The sequence below is a fragment of the Mustela lutreola genome, chromosome 4 (assembly GCF_030435805.1).
Source record: "Mustela lutreola isolate mMusLut2 chromosome 4, mMusLut2.pri, whole genome shotgun sequence".
In the NCBI taxonomy this organism is placed as follows: Eukaryota; Metazoa; Chordata; class Mammalia; order Carnivora; family Mustelidae; genus Mustela; species Mustela lutreola.
Genome location: NC_081293.1, coordinates 180,683,018 through 180,708,564, shown reverse-complemented (window position 1 = coordinate 180,708,564; position 25,547 = coordinate 180,683,018). Strand labels below are relative to the sequence as shown.

General features: G+C 52.0%; 1 protein-coding gene across 1 annotated transcript; it reads right to left on the bottom strand.

The window, feature by feature from the left end:
* Positions 1 to 914: 914 nt before the first annotated feature.
* Positions 915 to 23,941, bottom strand: CPA5 (carboxypeptidase A5). The gene is made up of 12 exons (XM_059171869.1): positions 22,858 to 23,941; positions 22,144 to 22,355; positions 20,862 to 20,943; positions 19,713 to 19,847; positions 10,420 to 10,518; positions 9,125 to 9,226; positions 7,814 to 7,915; positions 7,375 to 7,485; positions 6,883 to 6,973; positions 3,382 to 3,581; positions 3,003 to 3,087; positions 915 to 2,561 (listed from the first exon to the last, which is right to left on the bottom strand). The coding sequence occupies exons 2-12, from the start codon at positions 22,257 to 22,259 to the stop codon at positions 2,374 to 2,376; spliced, it is 1,311 nt and encodes a 436-aa protein (XP_059027852.1). The 5' UTR covers positions 22,260 to 22,355; positions 22,858 to 23,941; the 3' UTR covers positions 915 to 2,373.
* Between the last annotated feature and the right edge of the window lie 1,606 nt (positions 23,942 to 25,547).

The window sequence follows — 25,547 nt, the reverse complement described above, 5'->3', positions numbered from 1 at the left end:
TATCTGAAAATCAAGGCAGTAAGAGTCCTAATTCTTAGAGCTGAGAGGAGGAAATGTGTTGAACCCTGTAATGCACTTGCAGCCATGCCTGGCACAAAGCGAGTGTTAGGAAAGCTTATTATTTTCACTGTTGTTACTGAGAAACCCATCAGGGTCCAGCTACTCCTGCTTCTAGGGCAGTGCTTTTGCAGCATCACCTGGGCTCCATCACCAGAGATGTGGGTTCAGGAGGTCTGGGGTGGCCTGAGAATTTGTATTTCCAGAATTTGTATTGATACCTGTGGCCTCCAACCACATTACTTTAGATGAAGGCCAAGGCAGCCCCTTGGGAAGAATGACCAGCCTCCCACTGCTGTAACCACCTTCAGACCTAATGGATAATAGCAGAGGGTAGAGATGCTGAGCCCCAAGGTCCCCAGGAAGACTCAAATGTGTTTTTCTGGGAGACAGGAGAGCAGGTGGTTCTCAGCCTTTAAGGAACCTCACAACTTCAGGAGCCTTTAAGGAACCTCACAACTTCTGGGGCAGATAGTAAACATACAGATTCGTGGGGTACACCCCAAAGATTCCGTTACAATCTGGGAATGGAACCCGACTACCATAACATTCAAAGACTCCCCATGGACTCTGCTACAGGTGCGGTTACATGTCGCACTTGGACAAATGATGACAGAGTGATTTTGGAGTTAGACACACCCAAGTTCAAATCTCCCTCAACCACTTCCCATGCATGTGGCCCCGTGTGGTCTTTAAAACCTCTCCAAATTGTGACCATGTGTTCCTCATCTGAAATACAAGCTTACGAATACCAGTAATAGTCTCCCCAAGAGGATGAAATGAAAATATTTGAGCAGAGGGTACAAAAGTTATAATCACAGACTCTAGTGTGCAAAGGTGTAACTTGCTTTATTTGTCTATAGCTTATACTAACTCAGCCCATGGCATCATATTTCCTCTAAGAGCAGAAAACTTCAACCTGGAGGTTCTAGCTTGCTCAAATCACTTCCACTTCCCCTCGTAAGGAAATGCAGCCCGAATCAGGACACTCTCCTCCTCTGTTGTTGGCTCTTGCCCTAGAGAGGATCTGGGTTCTTCGGATGTTCTTTACCCTGACTTCCTCAGGTCTCCTCATGGCACAGCTTCTCTGGGCACAGGCCTCCCCTGGCCGTGGTGCCTCCGTGGTCACTGGCTGCATGGTCCTTGGGCTCAGCCTTCTTGCCTCAACCCTAGGCCTCCTCACCATTTCTTTACTCGGAGCTCCCGAGAGCTGCACTGCTCAGGTGTACCCCGCCATATGGGCACACCCATGAGTGTACTTTAATCACCTGTCTAGACCCCCAGTTCACTCCTTGTTAATCTGCGCCTCGGCCACCATATTGGCCATGGGCCTTACCTAGAGTTTAGATCCCCGCGGATCCCTGCCTCCCACTGATTCGACCTCTGGCTTCTTTTACAGGGTGGGTAGAAATGGGGACTTGTTCTTGTTTTCCCCTGCTTCCTTCTATATCTGTGATTTATAGTAAAACCCTGTGTTCTGTGACCTGCGGGGACCAAATCACGGGTCCCACAATCCTTTTCTTTTGCAACAAGAACAACAAAATTCTGGCCCTTGCCAATGAAAGTCTTGTTTTCTGCCTCAGACTCACAGAGACCCTTTCAGCTCTCTGGTGAAACTCTTGCTTCTTCAGAGGACCTGCCTTCCCCTGAGGGCAGGACAAAGGGACCCACTCTCCCTGCTCCCCGGTGGTGGAGGAAGGCAAAAACTATCAGGAAGCCTCGGGATGGGGGTAGGGGGCCCCTCAGTTGTATCTCAGAACATCATCCCTTTCTCATCCTTAAATAAAGTGCTTGCTTGGTAAATGTCCGGCCTGCTCAGGGCCTGACTAGAGCTTGGTGACTACAGGTGAGGAGGAGGAGGAAGCTGCTTGTCTGTACCCACCTTTCCCTCAGGGCGCCCGAGATGCCGCCACCGCAGACCCACTCCTTCGGGGGAAACATTGTGCCCTCATCTCAGAGTGTAGACACCAAGGGGACAATGTGTATACCAGTAGCTCCCAGAGAGTGGGTTATGTGTTCTGGGCCTGGAGAGCACTCAGGGGAAGGAATAGGAGGTCTGCTAGCCCCCGGATCCTCCCGGATTCCTAAAGAGCAAAGAGGCATTCCAAGCTGCCCCTGGCCCCTTCTCAGTGCTGAGCCCAAAGTGGGTGGTGGCCAGTGCCAGAGGCCACCCAGCCTGTTCAAACCTGTTATTTATTGCCTAAGGGGTAAGGGTAAGGGTGTGGGGAGGACTATGGATCGATCACTTGGGGTTCAGGAGGAGCCCCAGCCTTGGGGAAGGGAGTGCGTGCTCCTGCTCTGCCCTCAGCGCTGTTGCTAGTAGGGGTGCTGCAGGGCGTGCTCCATGATGGTCCGGAGTGCCAGCCACGTCTCCTGGGCCGTGGGGACGATCTGGGAGGCCGGCAGCAGGAAGCCGTAGCGCCCCGTGTCCCGGAGCTCGAAGGTGAAGGCGTACTTGATGCCACTGTCGTAGGCCCAGTCCACAGTGATCCCGCTGGCCACATCTGGACACAGAAGGGCAAAGAGATGCCCCCAGCAGGAAGAACAGGGTGTGGCCCGAAGGTGCAGAGGTTGTCTGAGCCACAAGTGGGCCCTGGCGGCCAAACCCCAACTCACCCCAGACAACACTGCGCTTCCTGACCCCAGCCTCTACCTGCCCCATGCCCTGCCCACCCTCCCCATCCCCTGTGCCAGCAAGAAGAGAGCTCCTGGAGACCACCGAGCTTAAGATCTGCTCCTTCAAGGAACATCACAGTAAGCCGGTCATTAACTAGTGCTGCAAAGAAAGACCAGCACTCACCCCTCCATTCAGACTCAGACATCAGCTCTGACCCAACCCAATTAGGCCGACGGCGCTGCTCTGGGCACAGCCCTGCCCGTCAGCTGCCAGCCTGCACCTGCCCCACCCCAGGGGAATGAGGGGCCTCCAGCTGTGGCCCACTCACAGAGCGTGGCGCTGATGCTGCCAAAAATGTACTCGATCCCATGGACCTCATACAGGGCCTTCACCGCGTCCTTGGCGAGCTGGTACTGTGGGATTGCAGCCAGAGGATGAGAGGCTGGGGCTCCCCACACCCCCACACCCTCACCAGCTGCTGAGACACAAGAATTGAGGGGGTCCCGGAAGCTGAATGAATAGGTGACTCTCATAAGAAGGGAGCACAGCCCGTTTGGCTTTGAACTCAACCACATGTGAGAACAAGCTCTCCCCCTCCTCCCTACCATGGGGTCGATGGGTCCAGACCCCGGTTTTGGAGTGAGGGCCTGAACCTCTGGGGAGGTCTTCCTGACGCCTCCCCCAAAGCCCCGAGCCGCCAATCTCACCAACTCCTCCTGGTTTGGAACGGGTTCCAAAGAGTGGCCATAAGGGTACATGAGCATCTGAGAGTAGCTGTGAATGGAGATCAGAGCCTTGACGTTCCCGTGGGTGGTGATGAAGTTCACTATGGCTGCCACCTCTGGCTCCGACTGAGGGGAGGGCCCACGGTAAGTCTCAGAGCAGGGGTTGTTATTAGAACCATTTCCTGGAAGAAAAATAAAACCGTCCAGAGAGTTTGAATTCCCAGGTTTGGGAAAGACGCCTAATGCTCCCAAAGTATCCAGGTATTCCTCTACGTCTCCCATAGTCCTTTGCAGTTTGGTTGAGGCCCCGTGACGACTTCGGACCAATGAGAATGTGAGCAATAACGATGAGTCACTTGTAGTTTGAGGCTCTTAAGGGCAGGCATGGCTCCTCCACAGTCTCTTCTGTCTATGTGGCTGCAAGCAAAGGACTCTAGATTGAGGAAGCATCCTGGGTCCCTTTGTCAAAGTCAGGAGAAAGCTGCCAAGGAGACTCACCTACCCACCCACGTCGGACTTTTGTGCCCAAAAAATTAACTTCTACTGTGTTGAGTCCCTGAGATTCGGGTGGGTTTTTAATCACTGGGGCACACCCTAGTCTAACACATCAGAGGGATGAATTCACACGAGGACTCAGCCATGCTGCCGGCCTTGTAGAGAGCTCTCTCAGCCTGTCCTATGCTTCAGCCCTGATGGTTCCATTAGAAAAGTGGGACAGCCTTCAGCGGAAACTCGAGGTCTACAACCCTGGCTTCCCCGATGAGCCTCGACCCCTTTGAGCTGACCCTTCTCTGCCGACTCTCCCCTGCCGTGCCGAAGTCTTGGCTCAGCTGAGTGCTCAGACTTAGTATCTGTTCAAGCTTTGCCACAATCACAACCTCAGGATCAACATGGACTTGGGGCCAGAAAAACAGAGACTAGATCCCTGCCTGAGGCCAGTCTGGGAGCCACCGATGTAAAGAGCCTTTGACAATTCTTCTTGGGGACTTCAGCTGGGGGAGAGGAGCTGAGTTTCTATTTTGTTCACAAATTTAATTGGTTCCCATCTCCTAGATTCTCTGCTCTCTGTCTCTTTTCTTCCTCTTACCCTCTTCTTGTGTCTCCTTCCCCTCCCCAAGGGCCATGTCATAGAGGGTTGGATTGTGGGCTGGTCAAGATTTGTGGGTTAGGAACATGTTTGGAAAGAGCCATCCCAGTTCCTCCTCTCACTCCTCCCTGAAATGATTGCACACAAACCTGAGGCGAGGTCAGGGGTCACCCCAACTTCTGAAGCCACCTGGGGATGCCAGAGCTGTCCCCTAGACCCTTAGGGCAGTGCACTGGCTGGAGGGCTGGGGGGACTGGGCCAGGGACCTGTTGAGATGCTGCACTAGGGTTGCAGCAAATCAGTCCTCCCCAGGAGTGCAGGTGAGGGCAGCCTGAGTGGGAGGGACGGTCTACAGATGACTCATTATGCAGCAATTAAATTAAGGCAATGATAAAACCATAAACAAAATCTTCCCGCCTGAGTCACCAACCCCAGCACACACTATTTCTGTCCACAGGCAGGCCCAGAGGCGGTTCCGTCACTGGGGAGAGAGCGTCCCCCCCTTGGTCTGCAGGGTCCCGCCTGCGGTGGGGACCCGGGTGAGAAGGGGATGTGTCTGCAGGAAGCAAGGGTGAGGAGCAGCCCCACAGGCTGGACAGTGGCCCTGTTTGTTGTGTCTGCCGGGAGTTTCTGCACCTGCTCCCCTTGATGAATGACAAACAGCAACAGATGAGCAGAGCCGGGTTGGGGGGGTGGGGGCTGAGAGCTTTGTCTGCGTTCGCAGCCCACGCACAGAAAGCGGTTCCCCTGCCAACAACCAGGTGGCTTTGCCCAAATATGGAGAAACACTTCAGGCCATTAGTTCTGGTTTGAGCTAAGCAGCATAAACTAATCTTCCCTGGACCAAATGGGAATTAGCTGCCTGCCTCTTTCTGACGTTCACAGTCCAAGTCCTCTGAGCCTGCCTGTGTCACAAGTACCTGCTAATGGAGTCATTAGCTATTTATTTTTCCTTCTCTGAAAATGTAATCTGTAGCAAGGGGACATCTCTGAAAGGACATGGTAAATTATTAAAAGCGTAGTGGGATTATGGGAGCTTTTTGTCCCCTCTGGGCTTTCTTTTCTCCCCCCATACATTTTTTTATATTGTGTATATACAGACTGGCCCCCCTTCCTGCCCCCTGTGGAGAAACACACAAATGTTATTTTCTTTAAGAGATCATTTGTCTTGCTGCTAGCCGGTTTATCCTGGGGCACACGGGCACTTGCTTCAGCCGGTTCCGAGGGGCCCACCTGGATGCCCACTCGGAGCAAGTGTGTGGTCATTTGGAGGTGAAAACACCCATTTTTACACGGTTGTGTTCCCTTACACAAGCAGCTACACACACAGTGCCAGATTCTCAGACAGCCCACACACCACGGGCTGAGAGCCTCACTCGGGATGCTTCAGTGCTGATTTTTCAACGAGAACAAACGGAAGGAAGCCAGATTTCCAAAGTGATGGGCAGATCTAGAATGTTCGATCTCATTGGTTTGGCCACCCATCTGTGGAATCTCCTTTTCAACAGCAAAGGCACTGTCTCCTTGAAGCCAAACTCCGAACCCCCCACCCCAGTCCAGTATAGTGGGTGTTGCATCTGGAGCATGAAGACTGCGCCTGTGCAACTTGTCTTGGCCAGGCCCAGCATCCCACCCATCAGATTCCTGCATTCCCAAGGTCCACATAAGGGTGTCTAGGTTTTCTGGAGGCCTCAGTTTCCCCGTCTAGTCCCTACGCTACTGGTACGGTAAGGGAGATCATTGAGAAGAACAACAAGGAACTTGGGAAGAAGCTGCCCAGCTCTGCCTAGAACAGTATGACCCTGCAGACATACACCAGCCCACGCAGCCAGGATTACAAAGCAACTGAATAAAAAATAAAAACCAGGCTCAAATCAGAGTTGATGATAAGAAATTGACTTATTCTATCATTAAAACCATTGTTCTGGCCTCCCCAAAGGGCAAATTTCAGATCGTGGCTCTCAGGAAACGCGTTTGAAGACCTTTTCTTTTGGTGGGCTCCCTACAAGGGTGGGCTAGAGAGATTGGGGGGTGGGCATATAAACTGAGTTTTGAGCAAGCAGCAAGACCATCTTGTACCTCTTGAAGGTACAACCTGGAGACTCTCTTGTACCTTCCCCCACTGTACTTAAGGTATAATTCCTGGAGTTAGTCCTGCATACAAGGAGCTGTTCCCGCGTCTCCCAAGGAGCCTGCGCATACGTGTACATCCACAGACGTGCAACATCTCCCCATACCGCTCTGCCAATCCTAGGCACGTCCCTGGCCATGACTCACTTGCATTAGCTAACTACACCACCTCCACAGTATGCATCCATGTAACCTGACTGTGTGGGAGACGTGCCAAGGCCCCAGTACTCCTCCAGCCCGGCCCCAGGTCCAGCGGACTGCCATACCTCCAAAGCCCGACTTCCAGTTCCTGTTAAGATCCACACCGATGCAGAACATTCCAGGTCTGGTGGACTTGTTCTTCCGCCACAGGCGGTTCTGAAAAAGCCCATGGCAGGTGACATTCACCCCTTTTCCAGGGATGGGAGCCTCTGACATCCTGTCCTAGGAAGGCAGGTCTGGGGGGACAGAGAGGGGCAAAAGGAAGGACTCTCTAGGGCAGGATGGATGAGGCTGGGGCAGGACTGCAGATCCCCTGGCAGGGGGAGGCCGGAGGACAGGCACAGGCTGGCAGCAGTGGCCTTCCTGGGCAGCAGGGCAGGGGTGGACTGGCAAGGTCCGAAGCCGCAGCTCCCGAGTCACCCGCCTGCCTTCGTGAGACTCTCTGCCATGAGCCTCTAAGGGGCCGGCCCCCAGGGAACCTTCCCAAAGCCTCAGCAACCTTTCCTGCATCCGCCCCAGAGCTGACCCCGGTCCCTCTCCTTCCCAAATGCCCTCACCATGCTGTGGGTAAAGGCAAACCCATCAGGGTTGGTGACAATCTCCATGAAGATGTCCATGGCGTTCAGTATGTTTGTCAGGGTGCGGTCTTTGCCATAGTCACTGACAATCTGCAAGCAAGGGCAGAGTGGGGACGGGCAGGGATGGGAGGCGCTGCCGGCTCTCCTCTAAGGTGGCCCGGCCAGGGGCGGCCTCAAGCCATCAGATGCATTCTTGGTGCAGAACTAAAGGCTTGGATTTTAAACAACTAGAAGGCAAAGGATGGATGTGGGTGCTGGGCTGCCGACGGGCAGAGCACACGGCAGCTGTTCCAAAGGACAGGAGGGGAGAGAGCCCCTGAGTTTAAACAAACTCAGTATAAATTTTCAGCTGGTGACACCCTGAAACAGTCAGGGGTGGGTGACACCCAGCCCTGCCCCACCCCCATTCCACGCTGACCTTCTTGGCCATCCAGATGCCAGTGGCATGCGTGATCCACTCCCGGGAGTGGATTCCAGTGTCGATCCAGATGGCCCGGCGCTGAGAACCTCCAGTGCTGAACTGGGTAAAAAGCACCAGGCCCCAAACAAGCGTGAACTGAGACAGCTGCAGGGCTGTCCCTAGGCTCCCAGAAGGAGACCCCAGATGTCTCCGCACCACCTGGGGTGGCCCCTCTGGGCCCAAGAGGGGGACTCTATGCGCAGGTATTTGTGCCTGAGTCCACAAAGGGCGCGCGTGTGTGGGCCCTGATGACGTTGTGGGGCACATGCACATGGGGAGCGGGGTGGTCCAGCCAGAAGCACAGAACTTCTCGGGCCTGAAAGTACCTTAGACTGGTGTTTCTTGACCTTTCAAGGGCATGTGAATCCCCCAGGATCTCCCTAACATGCAGATGCTTGGTTGGTAGGTGTGAGGAAGGGTCCAGGGGTGGGCATTTCTGACAAGCTCCTAGGGACGCTGCTGCAGGCAGGTACCAGGACCACACTTTGAGGAGCAAGGTCTTAGACAACATTAAAGAGAGAACCTGCACAGCCCCCAGGGAAATCAAGGCAGGGACAGAGGAGGTCATGTCCTATGGGAAAGGAGGACACCTGGTCCTTTGGAAGAGTCCCCCAGGGCAAGGTTGAGAGCAACAGCGTTCGTCTTCTCCGAGAGCTGGATGTCAGGGGCCCTGTGTGATCCACACTCCCGAGTGCCCTTTAGGGCACATGCTAAGAATTGTTTCTGGGTGGGTTCCGTGTTCCTACCTATCCTGCCTCATTCATGACCAAGGGCATTGCTGCTGCCAACTTTGCTCAAACTCTGTTTCCGGTGGCCCCTGGGAAAGGTCGGGAGGTCTCCCCACAGACTCAGTCCTATCTGAGGGGTTGCCTGAGCCAGAAGGCCTCGATCATTTGGAAATGAGGCCTCTATTTACCTCTCTTCCCATTTAACAGATGAGGCAACCAAGGGACTAGGGGGAAAGCCGGCTTCTCCACACTCACATCCCAAGACCAGCATGACGACTGCCATCTTGCAGTTCCCTCTCTTTAGCAACCCTCCCACCTACTTCCTGAGGACATGTCGGGTCATTGCACTGTCACCTGCCCATATCTATAAGGGTGGGTCCCTGAACACCACAACCTCTGTGCTGCGGGTCACCTCTGGGCAAGAGCACACACATCTTCTCTGTCCTTAAAATTGCCACCCCCGCCATGACCCCACAGGAGTTCAGTCTTATGCCAGAGGCACTCACTGTAGAGTCTAGTGGTCAACACCGCCAGCTTTTACCTTCAGGACAAGAATGGACCGATTTTCAAAACTGTGGCCAATCTGAATTTTTGAGACAATATCTGAATACTCGGTTACAAAGTTGTCCATCCAGTTATAGATCTGAAAGGAACGACAGATATCAGACGGGCTCTTAGGCAAGGAGGGGCGAACCCCGGCGTCTCCCCCATGCCACCCTCCTGAACGCTTTCCCACCCCCCTTGAGGATCTAGGAGAACACAGATGGAGAACTCCACAAATCAAAGACACCCACTAGGCCTACGGCAACGAGCTGCAGTCAGCCTGGACCCGAAGGCCACACACCACACGCAGAGCTAAGTGTGTTGCACGTGTTCACCCACTCAGCCCCCAGGCTCGGCCCCTAAGTCTCTCTCCGGCAGGGAGTGTTTCTTGCTTCCATTCTCTTGGCCCACCGAGTCCATCTGACAGACCCCGCAGACCCTGCTGTGCTGTTGGGGCCTTCTCGGCCCTTTTAGATGCTAAGCCCTCTGAAGGCAGAGTTATTTATCTCTGATCCCAATAAATACTGACAGGCCGTATTAATCCCTTCCCTTCCTCTTTCAATGTATATAATTGAATTACCAAATATATGGGAAAAATGGATCTTCTATTCCAGGCCATGTGAAACGGGGAAAGAAATGATAATCACAAGGTGGACAGTACCCTGTCATCCCAGCCTTTAACTGAAAATGGGGCCTGTGCCTTGAGTTTCTATCTGGACTGGGCGTCTCTACGTTCTCCTTTATACATAAGCCACAATCGGTCATGCCTGCCCTAGCTGGCTGTCACTGGGATCAGGAATTTTCTCAACTGAAGCAACTCTCTGTTCTACTCTATAAAATGGCTCTCCAACGTTCCTTGCCTCCTGCCCCTTTACACCCTAGTACCCACAGCTGGGGCCCCTTGACACCAGAAATGCTGTGGGAAGGTCGAGACCCCCCTGAATCAGTATTGAAACAGTGTTGGCTACTGAGACGGCCCCCTCCTTCCCCCAGCTCTTCCCCGGGGCCAGTGACGCATCTCGACTTCAGCGTCCTGCCTCCTCGACCCATTACTCTGCCCCATAGCTGCCCTGGGCGGTACTGTTGAGCCCCAGTTCTCTCTGAATCCTGGCTTCTGGACCTCTTTGAAGCTGTCTTCCTGACAGGCCTTCCCCCAGTGTCTGCGCTGCCCTCCCCTAGTGTCGGCTCACACTCTCCCACAGATGTCAGAGTCCTTCATTAGTCCCTGCCCGAGTCTGGAGATCCGGAGAGCCCAAAGGGCAACAGAGCCCGGAGTCGGCTGGGCAGACCCACCTCCTCCAGGGTGTGGTAGGAGGAGTAGCTGAAGCTGCTCGTGCTACGCTCCAACCGGCGGGACTTGGCCATGGCTTCTCTCTCCTTATCCAGCAGCACCTAGGAGACACGCACACATGCTGGAAGGGAAGGGGAGGGCTGGGCCAGGCCTGCCTTCCCAGCCCTACCTCAGCTGGCTGGGTGCAAAGACAGCACTGACACAGGAGAGTGAGCCACTGTGAGCGTGAACTGCACAACGGGAGAAGATGCCAGTTATGAGGTGACTCTGCTGGGCCAGCCAGTGTTCATGCTGCCATTTCCCAAGGGAGCACAGGGTGAGCAAATGCCACCAACTTGCTGCGGGGCCTTGGCCTTAGTTTCATCAGCATGAACTTTGGGACAGTAACACCTGACTTGCCCATCATCACATAGATAAAATGTAATCATGGATATGAAAGTGTTTTAGAAAAGTGCTCCTCATCTATTGCCAACGTCGTTTTTGTCCTCTAGAGGCACTGCTGAGTCAAGGTTCAAGCTGAAGCATGTACCCTGGACCCCTGGACCCCTGGTCTCCTCTGACCCACAATAGCCCCTCTTACCCACAGGGAATAGCCTAAATAATTGATGTCCAGCCCATTTGGAAATCCAGCTATGGATTAAGCGGGTCCAAATAATTAGAAATTTAATGTGTCAATAGTCTTTTACTCACCATCTTAACTGCCTCTTAAATACAAGCATGGGTCAGCCAAAAGCAATGTCCTTGGGTATCACTGGGAGTTGGCATTCAGTCCTCATATAGTACTTTCCACTGACCACAAGGAGGGCACATAGCTGGATTGGGTTGCCCTCCCACATCGTTCTGGGACACTTTTCCCAGCATGGGACTCAGTGAGGAGGGCAGCTGCCCTTCACCCCAAGCTCTACCCTTACATTGGCAACCAAGGAGAGAGACATCCCAGGATTCTACACTGACTTGCAGCATGGGAAGTGCCTGGGCCCCTCTGCTATGAAGGGTGAAGACCTCACCCCAAAGTCACCCTGGTTTGAGCCCTGGGACCCAATAAGTCTCGATGATACTTTGCTTCAGGCCAGAGCAACCTTTCAGCTTACCAGACATCCTTATTCTCCCTAGCTCAGCTGACCCAGTACATGACAAATGACAGGGTAAGAAGAAGTAACTATTCGTGTTAAGGAGATAAAGCAGATTGGGGGAGTGAAGGGACTCAATGGCAAAGCCAACAAAGGGCAGAGGTGAGATAAGAACCCAGATATCTTATTCCTAGCCTTGGGTTCCCTTAGGTTGTCTAGATATCAAAATGAAAGTCTAATAAGAATAATAAACACATATATTATTTATAATATATTTATATATATTATTTATATATTATGTATCAAAATATATACATATATTTATATATGTATATGTCTATATATGTCTATATATTATTTATAATATATGTGATAGACATATATATATATGCACACACATAGATATGCATATCTACAGTTGGTCAACCCCCACACAGCTGAAAATCTACATGTAACTTTGACTTCCCAGAATCTTAACTACTAATAGCCTACTGTTGACGAGAAACCTTACCAGTAATATAAACAGACAATTAATACGTATTTTTTATGTTATATGTATTATACACTTACAGTAAAACAAGCTAGAGAAAAGAAAATGTTTTAAGAAAATCACAAGGAGGGGCACCTGGGTGGCTCAGTCCATTCAGCACCCAACTCTTGATTTCAGCTCAAGGTCATGATCTCAGGGTCATGAGACTGAGCCCCTTGTTGGGCTCCATGCTCAGAATGGAGTCTGCTTAAGATTCTCCCTCTCCCTGTCTCTGCCTCCACTTCTGCTTGCTCCCTCACTCTCTCGCTCTCTCAAAATAAATAAAAATCTTTTAAAAATTAGAAAATCATAAGGAAGAAAAATACATTTACAGCATCAAACTGTATTAATTTTTAAAAATCCATGTATAGCCACACAGTTCAAGTCCATGTTGTTTAAGGGTCAACTTTATACTTATCTGTGTGTGTGTATGTGTGTGTACATACAGAGAGAGCAAATGTGTAAAATGTTAACAACGGGCAAAAATTCCATCATACTATTCTTGCAATTAAAGGGTGTTTTAAAATAAAAGAAAGCAATACCCCGAGTATGGGAAAACATGATACTAAAATGTCAAAAAATGACCAAAATGTTAACAATTCCTGTTAGAATAGAAAGATTATTATTTTAAGCCATTTTAAAATTTTCTCCATTTTTACATTTTGGCAACGTGCTTATACTAAAATGCGTATAATCTTCTCAATGAATAAATAATACTAAAACAAAAATAAAAGCCCCTGTGACTCAAATAAAGGAGCAACCATGGACTCTTCAGTGCGGGGGTGGGGGGTGGTTGGAAGAGAGGTAGGACCACCATCCCTGCTGCAGACAGAGGCCACCGCCCTGTGACCACCACCCGCACGCCCTCACCCCCGCTGCCCCCCGCCAGTTGCTCACAACCCTCAAGTTCACAGATTCAAAAGTGGGACTGGGGATCAAGGCCTGGGCCTCATTTTCTTTTCTTTTTGAGCACCGACTGCATGTTAGGCAATGGTGATTGCAACGTTTTCTGGCGCAATGGGGTGGGTTGGGGACAGTCCCACTGGGGCAAAGCTGGGATTGCTGGTGGGGTGAAGGAAGGAGGGACGAGCCTTGGTCCTCGCTGGCACAGGCGTCCCCCTGGGAAGCTCTAACAAAAGGGACTTGTCTTCTCCCAGGAAACCCAGAAATCTCAGCAGCCCACCACCATGACCGACGTGTGCCCGTTGTTCTGGGCCGGGCCTGACCAGCTGTGGAGAGCAGCTGCAGGGGGGCAGGCGGGCTGACCTGGTGGACCCGGACGCCCCACTCTGGCCCCAGTGGAGTGAAGGGTCCGTACATCCGACGGCCTAGGGAATTGGAGGAGGGCCTGAGGCAGTGGGTGAAGATGGAGGACGGGGAGGAGAAACTGGGAAGATAGGAGCAGAGGACCCGGCTCTGCCTACAGACCCAGGGACGCCCACAGGAACACAGCTCCCTTGAGACTGTTCTTTGTTCCACAGAACAGCTTGGGGGCAAATGGAAAATCGCCTCGAACTGCAAATAACTTTCCAAACACCCTCACAGGCTTGTGAATGGAGACGACACCCGCTTACAAATTGGGAATGCTCAGCCCTCGCAGCTGGGCCCCAATTCCAAGAACACTAATCTCCCCTGGCTTGAAAACCACACAGATGTTTGCTCCCTTCATGGGGCCGAGGGAAGGAGATGGGAGAACCAAGAACGCAGTCTTGCCACAGGCTCAGGGAAGCCTAATTACAGCCCTGTCAGGCTTCTCACAGAAAAAAAGAAACAGCTCAGAAGTAAGCCATTTGCCTCCCTGGAAGCCATAACCTGACAAGGAAAGTAATACCTTGGTGTGAATTAATTTATGACAGGGTTAAGGAAGGATGAGAACATCGAGCAGAGAACAGCACCTCCAGGATGGAGGAGGGCAAGAGGCTGAGGAAGGCCCCGGAAAGGTGAAGTTGATGCCTGAAGGGAACCAGCACTCGGCAGCCAAACTCCAACCAGACGCAAATTGGGGAGCAAATTGGATGCTCCCCATCCAAATGAGGCGGATGGGGAGCATCTCACACCCCACCCCACCCCCAGGCACCCCCATTCTGTGACAACAGCAATCACCTCTCCTCATATGCCCCTGGCCTCTTCCAGGCAGCCTCATGGTGGGGGCAACTGCAGTCCGCATCTCCATGGTGGTGACTACAGATCGGGGGTTCCCGGAATGGACCCCCTCCGAGGTCAAGGCTGAACGGTGGCCCCACTGCCCAAAAGACAAAGTTAAATCCACCCACACCAACAACAATGGCAACTGCTGAGGAAGCAGATGGCACAAGGGCAGAGAGAGGACGGGGCCTGGAGCCAGGCTGTCCCAGGTTGAATCCTGATGCCATCACTGACGAGCAGGTCGCTCATCGCTCTGTGCCTCAGGTTACCAAAGCATTAATCTCTCTGTGCCTTCATAAAATGGGGGTCATGTTATCACACACTTGAGCACAGTCTTTAAGCTGTTCTCATGAGGATCAGAAGGGTTAATACGTGTAAAGTACTTGAAACGCTGCCTAGCATGCAGCTCTGAGGAGAGCCGGAGGAGGATGGCAGGGCAATAGTCACTCTTGGGGTGACTCCAGGACTCTGTGATGGAACAGTCATTTACCAGACATGACCAGGAAACCTGGATTCCTCCAAAGAGAAGTGGTATCTGGAGGACTTGGATGACAGATGGCCGTTAACGGTCAGTCAGCAACAACCCTCCTCCCAGGACCAACAGAAGGGTCAGGCCTTCTCTCCCTGCCCCCTTGGAGCAGCCGGACTCTGCCTCTCCATCAGTCCCTTGCCCACAGCTGCTCCTTTCCTCCCTTGCCTTCTCCTGCTCCTTCCTGTCCAGCCTCCTCTCCTTTGAAGAGCTGCCTCCCAAGCCCACCCCAGCCACAGTCATGGCCACTTTTTAATCTCTTCTTTTCAATGAACAAGTGTTTGTGGAGCACGCACTAGGAACTAGGTATGGCAGCCAACGAAACAAAACTGCCTGCCTTCATGGAGCTTACAGTCTGGTAGGGGAGACAGAATAATTACATAAATTATAAACAGCATAATTACATAAGTTAGATAGGATGTTAGAAGGTGGTAGGTGCAGAGGAGAAAAGTGGTGCCGTGGAAGAAGGGAGGGAGCTGGAAAATGTAGGAGAAGAGTACAACTTCAATAAGTTGAAAAGGGGCCTATGAACAAGGTTTTTAAAGCAATGAGGGAAGAGGTCTTGCAGATACCTGCAGAAACAGCATTCCAGTCATAAGGACTAGGAAGTGCAAAGGCCCTGAGGTACAAATCAAGTCAAGGACGCTGAGGCAGGAATGGATCAGGCAAGTTTGAGGAACATTAAGGAGGTCCAGGTATCTGGAGCAGAGTGAGCAAGGGGAGAGTAGTCAGTGATGTGGGGGTGGGGCATAGGTGATGTGGCACCTTATAACCATAACTGTGGCTTTTACTCTGAATCTCTGAATTGGGAAGTCATTAGAGGTTTTTCTTTTTTTCATATTTTATTTATTTATTTGACAGAGATCATAAGCAGGTAGAGAGGCAAGCAGAGAGAGAGAAGGAAGCAGGGTCCTTGCTGAGCAGAGAGCCCAATGTGGGGCTTGATCCCAGGACCCTGAGATCATGACCTAAGCCGAAGGCAGAGGCCTTAACCCACTGAGCCACCCAAGCAGCCCTCATTAGAGGTTTTAGGCAGAGATGTGACATAACTGAATATAATATATAATACTAATGATTTTAAAGGATCTGTTTTGAGACAGGCAACAAGGAGGCAAGGGTGGAGTTGGGAAGAGAAGTAGAAAACTCTTGGAATAATCCAGGTGTGGGGCCAACAGGTGTGCTGGCCCTGGGTGGCAACCTAGAAAGGTAAGATACATTTTAGAGGGAGAACTGATGGGATTTGCTGGCGAAATGAAAGTGGGATGGAAGAGAGGAGTGAAGGATGACTGCAGGCTTCTTGTCTGAGTGAGCAGAAGGATGGTATTGCCATTTCCTGAGATGGAGAAGGCTGTGGAGGAGTGGGTTGGGTGGGAGACGGTATTCACTTCGGAACAGTGAAGTTCGAGACGGCCATGAGGCAGGAGGTGGTAGCATGTAGGAGTCCGGGGTTCAGGCTGGAGGTGGGAGTCTGGCTGGAGCTCAGTATGGGAATATTGAGGGAGCTGACGGTATTCAACACCATGACCCTGGATGAAGGGATAGAGGAGCAGTCGAAGGACAGAGCTGGGAACTAGGAAAACAGCGTGCAGGGGGGCTGCCAGCCAGTAAGATGCGATAATCCAGGAGAGCGTAGTATCCTGGAAGCCCAGACAGGACATTTTCAAAAGAGGAGAGAGTGACCAGTTGTGTTGAAAGTGGAAGGAACAATGGGCACTCCAAGTCAACCCCTGAGTTGAACCTAGATGCTGTGGGCGAGGACACCGTTTTGGTGACAACACAGTTTTGGTGACGTGAGGGGTGGACAGTCCGCGCAAGGAGAAGGGTGGAGACGGCAGGACAGTCCACGTTTCCAGGAGCTCTGCTGTATGGGGAAGCAAAGCAATGGGCTCATAGCTGGAGGTGGGTGGAAAGGAAGGATCAAGGGTGGATTTTTTTAGGGCAAAAGAAATAACTCAATATCTGTATGCTAATGAGAATGATCCAGTTTGGGGGGGGAGGGGCGATGGGCCAAGCAATATTTACGCTAAACTGTGTTTTGCTCTAGAGGCTCAGAGAACTGGCGGTTTTTGTTTTCTCCTTTGTGCTTTCCCCTATTTTCCAAATTATCTAACATGAATATTTATTAATTTTGTAATCAGAAAAAAGCCATTAAAATCCACAGAGCTGATTGCTCAAGTGAAGCTTTTCCATGGTGACTCATCCTAGAGGAAAAAAAAAAAAAAGAAAACTACACCAAACCAAAGGGCTGAAAAAAAAGGGGGAGGTGAAGAAAAATTAAATGCAAATAGAGCTCACTCGGAATCAGATAATTTCTTGCCTGGCCCACTGCAATTTCTTCAGCGCCCTCCTTCCTGTCAGTGTCTCCCAGCTCCTGTCCCCAACTCAACATTGCCACTGTCAGAGGGATTTCTCTTAAATGCAAATCTGATCATGTCAGAGCCCTCCAATGGCTCCCCCACAATTTTTTATTTTCGGGATAAAATCTCAACCTCTTCACCTAGCAGAGGATGCCCTTTGTGATCTGGTTGGGCCTCATCGCCAATCGGGGGCCCCCTTCCCCTGCCGGTCCCCCCTCGCCTGCTCTTCAGTCGCACAGCACCCGCACCGTAATTACTGCCTTCTGAGAGCCCAGACTCTTGTCCTCGCTCCCATAGCAACCTGCTGCACTCCATCAGCACACTCATCCACTCCATTGTAATCACTGATTTACTCCCCTCGGCTCCCCACCCCCATGACCCCAGCGCCCCTCACGATACAGGACCAGAGCTCTTCTCTTTGTATTTCCCGCACCTTGCACACAGTAGGTGTCTCTGTATCTGTGGGTGGAATGAATGCACCCAACTCTTCTACCTCAAGCAGCCCCATGATCACAGCTCGGAGGCAGGGGGTGGGTTGGGGGGATGGAGGGCCTCTTCTCTTTTTCAAAAATCTCCAGTGCCGTTGGCCAAAGCAAAAGCCCACACCCAGGTTTTTTCCCTATCCCTCTCAGTCTGGTACTATCCAGCAAACACAACTGCACTTCTTTCCTTTTCTCGAATCCGTTAGTTCATCTAACATTTATTAAGCCCCAGCCGAGCGGCAGGTGCGACAGCATGCGCTAGGATATAAAGATAGACAAGGGGCATGATCCTGGACCTTGAGGGGCTTGGGGGTCGGGGGGCTCTGGAGACAAAGACCAACAACATAACAGCAAGGTCTTTGTCTGGCATAGCTCTTCCTGAACCTGCCAACAGAGTAACTGTTGCGACAGTTGAGGGCCCACCGTGCAAGGGACACTAGGCCAGACACTGTCGCTGAGAAGGTCTGGAAGATTTGGAAGAAATTCGGCCTGTGAGCCAATCACTGCAACATGAGGCTGGAAGCCAGCAACCTGAGGGGTGCAAAGCCTTCCCCTCCCGTTAGCGCCTCTGAGCTTTTCTCCTCCTGGACGCCCTCCCCCCCTCATCACCACAAATCAAACTCAACACAGCAGCCTCCCCCACCCCAAAGCTACCGGCCCCCAGCTCCCTCGAAGCCAAAATGGGATCTTAAGTGTGACAATCAGAGCTTGATGCAGCACAGAGAGAGCGAGTCGTTGGTGTAAATCCCGCCTGGCTGGATCTGGCTGGATGAGGGCTGGGAGTCTGGGGCATCTCACTAAGACCCGGCCCCCCACCCCCAGGGATTCCAGGCCAGGGGAGCACAAGAGAGGACAGGCTGAGGAGAACGAGGACGACAGCTCCAAAGGAGCCCGTGGACAGGCTCAGAGTGCCTCTGGGGCCCTTCCTGATGTGCAGAAATCAACAGAAAATTTTGAGAGACCTCTTCATATCTGCTTGCCAAATGCTGCGGGGGTTTCCAGGGCCCAGCAGAAGCAGGGAAATGCAAACTTCAAAATTCAGGCTTGGGCTAAAAATGAGAATCGAGTGCTGTTTCTTTCGATGTGGTACCCTGTCTTATCTGCGGGAGTGTCCCCATTTTGTTTCATGGGGAATTAGAGAAAGAGCCCAGCCCTGCACGCTGAGCAACCAGCACGTGGGGGGATCAAGGTTTCTGAACGGACCTAAGGGACCCAGCCCCCGGGCTCACATGGGAAAGGAATGCCCCCAGGGCTCTTATCCCTCGGCACGGGTGTCAAGTGTGGGCGCCCGGAGACTGTTCCCACACTGGGAGCCCTCAGAGAGTAGCTGCAGCACAGCGGGGCCGGGGGAGAATCTAGGTGGCTACGCTCCTACAGGTACCCAACGGCAGAGGGGGGCAGCTGGGGAGGCCTAACCAGCACATGGTGCCCACAAGATCTGCTTGAAGAAGGAGGCTCCCTGGGAGAGCCTTGAAGACAGAAGAGTGGAAACAAAATGCCATGATGTCCAGAAAAGACACTGTCAGGTGTGCGGAGCGGTGGGGGTGGGGAGTTGGCATGGCCCTGAGGAAGGCTCCCTCTGCCCTCCCCGAGGCCAGGTCTGCGGCCCCCCTGGGAGCACCCTGCCTGGGAGAAGTGTCCGGGACTGAGAGCCTTTCGGTACTGGCTTTGGGAGGGAGGCCACAGCGGGCCCACAGTTAGTCTCATTCACCTCTTGCCGCTTGTCTGGAGTGAAGGGACTCTCTGGTATTGGATGGCTGAGACACCACCAGGACAGGAGGGACGGTCAGAAAGGCCAAGAGAGCCGTCCAGTGCTGCCTACTCCTTGTGCCTAGGAAAGACCTGAGCTACTTCCTCCTTCCTGCCTTCCTCCCCCCAACTCTCCTCCTCGGCTGCGAGCGGCTAATTCCTCCCCAAGAGGACTCACCGGCAAGTGACTGCCATTCCCACACTAAGAGAACCCCCCACCCCGCCCCGCCGCGTGGACTCTGTCCTAGATTTAAATATTCTCTGAGAAGTGTGAGAGTTCATTCCTTCCACAGCCAGTTCACAAGAACGCAGATGGAACTCTAGAAACAAGATGTCCACTGTTAGCCCCGGTTTGTTTTCCTCCTCGTCGGGCCCAAACCAGAAAGCCATGTGGAAGGTGGGGCCCTAGCCGCAGCCCTGGGGCAGGACCTCACCTGGATGTCCTTTATCATGATGCTGTAGGCAAGGCCATGAGACTCCAAGTAAGATTTGATGTCTTTCAGTTCTGAGAAAGGAACTCTCATATCCACAGGGAGGCTGGGCTTGGCTGGGCTACGCCAGAAGTCCACCTTGGTCACAAAGGAAAGGAGAGGAAAGGAGAACAGACATGTTTCTCGCATGTCCTTATTCACGATTCGGTAGGCACCTTAAGTAGCCAGGTGGTCGCTTTCTCTTACACGGTTAAAAGGGCCCCAGTTCCTAAGGCCTAGCGGAAAGATGGGAGCAAACAAACCCCCCAAACTGAGCCTCCCTCTGTAATTCCCAGCCCCGCCTCCTCTCTCAGCCTCACCCACACACTGCAACTTCACCTGAACCCCAAGAGCCCCACACAGTTGCCAAGAGCGAGACAGCTCGTTGTGTGGGACATGAATATGGACAAGAACCCTGGTCAGAAGAGGAAGGCCTCACTGCCCCTAAGTCCAGGAGAGGTGAGGAGCACCCGATCCGGATTCCCACGTCATTTGAATGCGACGCCTCTTTCCCAATTTATAAAACAGAGAGAGCTGTTCTAAAGTCCTGGGGGAGAGAGAGGTACGCAAACAAAGGCTCCGGACAAGGGCTCCGGGCTACCCCCAGAAATATCTGGTTGTTTCAAGAGGCCTCCAACATAACCCTTCTAACCTAACGGTTGAAGAAAATGTTTTCCATGGTGGAGTACTTGCAGAGGACAATATTCTCGGAAACAAATGCTCAGCCTGACAGGGACGAACCCAAATAAAACACAGGTTTGCCAAGCTAAAGCCATTTCAGTTGGGAAAGATGTGTCCAGGCTACACTCGGCATGGCAGCCCACCCAGGGACCTATTGCTTCCTCTGTGGCTTCAGGATGTTCCAGTCCCTTGCAAAGTGGCCCCCGATGGGTCTGCCCTACAGCCCCCCATCTAGGACAGAGGAGAAAGCCAAGAAGGACCACCCAACCTTCTGGGCGAGTGTTCCCAACCTTTCCTGAAGAGAATTTGATTTTCCACAGTGTTGTGCTCTTTGGCGGAGCTGTTTGGCAGGCAGGCTTGGGGTGTGGGGAGCAGGAGGGGGGCTGAAGGGGCAAAGCCACTCTGAGAGAGTACAGCCTGAGGAGTCCTCACCTTCTGGGGCTTCAGGCCGTCCAGATCCCTGAGAACTGAAAGCTGCTTCTCATTTTTAGCCAGGACTCGAAGAACCTGGTCTCTGGAAAGACAGAGGGAAGACAGAGGGAGCTGCGGAGAGGGCCTCCTGGAAGGCTGGGCTGCTTGGAGGCGGCTGCGTGAGAAGACACCAGGCCTAGGGCCCCTGGCAGAAAGGCTGGAGGCTAGAGGACCCAGAGTAGAAGTACACGTAGCTCTGGGAAGCACACGCCCCTCTGATAGCGGGGAGTCCTTCAGCCTGGGATAGGGGCCGCTCCAGCCTGAGGACAGGCTGTAGACAGATGAGCCCAGCGCCAGGACAGAGGGAGGAAGAGCCGGAAAGGCTCTACAGGGGAATGGAGGAGGATGGAGAACAGAAGGAATGAAGGGGAGGAAGGAATAGATCCAGGGGGGCAGGGGAGACCAACTGTGGCCCCAAGGGCTCTTCACACAAGGGCCCAGGGCCTTGGTCTGCCCAAACCTTGGGCCCTCTCTGGCCTTCTCTCAAGAGCCCGAGGACACAGAAGGGAGGATCAGCCTGACACTACCTTATGGGAGGAAGGTGAGCCCCTTCCCACCCCGCTGGAGGGACTGCGAGGCGGTACGACAGCAGCCTGCCTGTGGCCTCCGGGGTCTGCCGTCTGGGAGGGCACCGTCTCCCTCCCTGGCTGGCTCTGATAGCGGGGAGGACAAAGCCCCTCTCTGACCCCCTCTCTGATCACCATACTGGGGATGCCATGGGGTAGTCACCCGCCATGAGCTTTGGGAGGCTGAGAAACAGGTCCCTAGAGGGCCTGGTGTAAGACACTAACGCGTCTCCTTAGTTGCAGGAGGACAATACTGCGTCTCTAGGGTAGGGAGACATAGTCTTCTGGCGGTTACTAACTTCCTTAAGAACCAGAGAAAAGTTATAAAACTTTCCCCCCGCGCCAGGAAAAAAAAAAAAAAAAAAAGTAGATATGCCAACAACTTCACCTATAACCAAGAATCAGGGGGTTCAGGAAGCCCTGAAAGCTTCCCCATGGGCCGCAGATGAAGAACTAGTGTGGGGAGGGACAATAATACAGCCGCTTGTCCCACCCTTGAGCACAGGCATGGGAGATGACCGACCTGAATGGGAACCGAGGTGCCGACTCCCTCCGCCTTGGCCAGGTCCCAGTGGGGCAGTCACCTCCCTCTCCCCACACACACACACCTGGTCCCCAAGCTCTCAACAGCTGCCACACACACACACACACACACCCCCAGTGGAGCAACCACTCACCCTGTGAAATTCATTTGGCCCAAAGCCGTTGCCATAATAAAGCTGAAGACCACGAGCATCCACCTGTCCACAGGGGATGGGCCAGGGCCCGGGCCTCCTCCAGGGGCGCCCTGCATGCTTCTTCCCTCAGGCGAGCTTCAGGGGCCTTCCTCGTGCCCAGGCATGGCCCAGGCCTCAAGGCAATGCAGCACCTAAAGGCCGGCAGGCCCGGCCTGAGAACAGGCGTTAGGTTCTCTCTGGGGAGACCCAGCGTGTGACTCGACACGAAGGGCCTGGGGAGAGCTGGGGCCACCCCTCCCCACTGCTAGGCAAATCCCCTCCTGGGAAGAGGAAAGAGGGAAAGAGGAAGACGAGGCTCCTGGCTTTCTTTCCTCCCTGGAGGTTTGCTGGGCCAGCCTCTGGGGAACATCAAATCCTCCATTTCTGAGAAAGATGAGAACAGCTAGAGGCCCAAGGAAATCACTCCTTTCCTCCCTCCTCATTGAACTCTTTTCTTTTTGGCTCTCCTTCGCCCTCCCCATCCACTCACACTTCCCCCGGGGCCACGTCCTCCTCACACATAAGGGTGTGGATGCCGTGGAAAGAAGGCTGGGTTTAGAGACAGAGACCACGTGCTCACTTCCTATCTAAAAGACCAAGAGCAACTATCCTAATCTCTCTAAATCTCAGTTTGCTCATCAGGAAAATGGGGTTAATAATACCTCCCCTCCCTACCTCACAGGGGTCTGGGGGGGGGGGGGGTATTAGATGAGACAGCTTGGGTGAACTGGCTTGGCCAGGCCTGCAAAATAGAATGTATCATTATTTCCGAGCATTAACGCTTAGTCACAGCTGAACCTTACTTAGGTCAGGGCTCCAATGGCAGTGGGGAGGAGGGGGACAGAAGGGAACGGAGAGGGGAACCAAGCAAATAGGCACATAGCATGAGAAGGAATTCGGGAAAGACTCCCTTTCCTCTGTCTTCAGCCGGTCGCTGCTAGGCCGGCACAGGTAGTGCATTTTCTGCTAGACACCAAGGTCACTGCAATCATCATGGTTCTCGACAGACGGCAGAGTCAATTTCTCGGTCCTGCCGAAGCCCCACACAGCCCCCTTTATGGTCAGGGAAGAGCGGGAATAAAGCCGAGGCCAGCACACAAAGCAGTCATATTGGAAGGGGAGAGTGAAAGATGATGCCTGAATGGTAAATGAATCTAACAGAAAATCCACAGGAGGCCAAGGAAAAGCAGAGACTAAAATCCAACAAAGTTGTTCAGCAGAGGACATCAACAAAAGGCCACTTAACTGTCACCGGCGATTCTCAGAAGCCCCCCTCCCCATCCATCCTTTCCCAGAATGACCAATTAACCAGCCATGTGTGCGGAGAAGGGAGCTCTTTCATTGACAGGATGCCCTGCTCCCACCCCCCACCTGACCTACTCCATTATTTCAGGGTTCAGCTGTTCAGACATGCCAAACTCTCCTAGAACCCTGACTTCGGGAACTCTCAGACAGAAACATTAGCAAAGGGTTTCAGGACCTAGAAAAGAAAGCAATTAGGCTTTCCACCCAAGTAGCATTCAGTTTTAGTAGAAACAAGAATAAAAGAGTGTTCTAGTAAACAATAGCTTGGGAATTTAGAAGAAAAAAAGTGGGATGGTACTAGTCACCAAAAGTACCCAGCATCTTCTTGTTCAAAAGCATCACTTAAGTCACTAATAATAAGACAACTATCCCTGTCTTTTTGGTGTAGGGGTGGGGAGAGAGACAGAGAGAAAGATCGAGAGCAAGAGCAAAAGAGAAAGAGAGGAAGAGAGAAGAGTTCTTCAGAACTCTTGTGAACTCTACGGCAGCCCTTCCAATAGAACTTTCTATGATAATGGAAATGTTCTATGTCTGCACTGCCCGATGGGATAGCCACTAGCCACTTGAAATGTGGCCAGTGTGACCGAGGGGTGGAGTATCTTATTTTATTTAATTTTAATTAATTTCAATAATTTAAATAGCCGCATGTGGCTAATGGCTATCACATTACACAGCACAGTTCTGTGGGAATTCACCAGCCCAGAGCAGTGCCTCTCAGAGACACATGGCTGTGCTTGCCTTAATACCTAATATTGGCTTCTCACTCAAAATTAATTATTCATCTATCATTTACTCAGTAAATGTCTACCGAATTTCTGCTATGTGCCAGGCACTTGCTAACGTGTGGGAATAAAATACAGAACAATACAGACCTGGCCCTGAGGTTTCTAATGGGGTAAGTTAAATAAGTACAATTATTTTGCAAATAATTGTAAAAATATCACAGGTGTGTGTGTTCCAGTGTGCCATGAGGACAGGTACCACTGCCTCCATACAGACTGAGGAGACAGGGAGAATCTTCTAGAAGAAGTTCTGTTGGAGGAATTTTATCTCCTGCAGGTGAGGGGTTTACAAGCCCAAACAATCCTGCCCACGTGAAACAACGAAAATGTTGGGTAACGTATCTATAATGACTTTTAAAAGGTACCACTGAGTTGGCAGGAGAGTAAAAATCTACAGATCCCAAAAAGGTGTAAAAGCCAGACACCTCAACGGTAAGCAAATTTTACCCCCTGAGGGGTTCTCTCCAGCCCAATTCCTGATCTGCCTCCCTAGGAGAATATGCCTAGAATCTAGGGTCATTTTCCTTCTGCTTGAAGTAGATCTTTTGAAACTTTCCTTTAGTGATATTCTTTGTTCTTATTTGTTTGCAAGTTTTTCTTTTGTTTTCATTCTGTTTATTTATTTGTTTATTTGTTTGTTTGTCAGAGAAAGAACAAGAGAGAGCGTAGCAGGGGTAGCAGCAGGTGGAGGGAAAAGCAGGCTCCCCTATGAGCAGGGAGCTTGATGTGGTACTCCATCCCAGGACCCTGGGATCATGACCCTGGGATCTCGACCAAAGCCAAAGGCAGACACTGAACTGACAGAGCCACCCAGGTGCCCTTCATGCCATTTTTTTTTTTTTTTTAAGATTTATTTATTTGTTTGGTGGGAAGCAGGGAAAGAGCACAAGCGGTAGGGGTAGGGAGAAGGAGGCAGAATCTGAAGCAGACTCCGTGCTGAGTATGGAGCCCAAAGTGGGGCTTGATTTCATGATCCCGAGATCATGACTTGAGCCAAAACTGAGAGCCCAAGGCTTAACCGACCACACCACCCAGGCACCCCTAATTTGCTTTCATTCTTAAAAGAGTTTAACTGGATATCCATCCCAGATTGGTTATCATTTTACTGTCAACACATTGGAAACATTCTCCCACAGTCTTCTGGTTCCATTTGTCCTGTTCAAAGGTAATCAACTAGTCTATTCACTGTTCTTTAGCAGGTGATCTTTTCTTACCCCCGGTTGCTTTGAAGATCTTCTTGTCTTGGATGTTCTGCCGGTTTAGCTTCCTGTGCTGACT

Excerpts from the sequence above, each read along its gene's own strand:
- CPA5 (XM_059171869.1), bottom strand. The coding sequence starts at position 22,259 with ATGCAGGGCGCCCCTGGAGGAGGCCCGGGCCCTGGCCCATCCCCTGTG. Across the intron at positions 3,088-3,381 it reads TTCCAAACCAGGAGGAGTTG|TACCAGCTCGCCAAGGACGC; the intron begins GTGAGATTGGCG and ends GCAATCCCACAG. Across the intron at positions 2,562-3,002 it reads CAGCATCAGCGCCACGCTCT|ATGTGGCCAGCGGGATCACT; the intron begins GTGAGTGGGCCA and ends TTCTGTGTCCAG.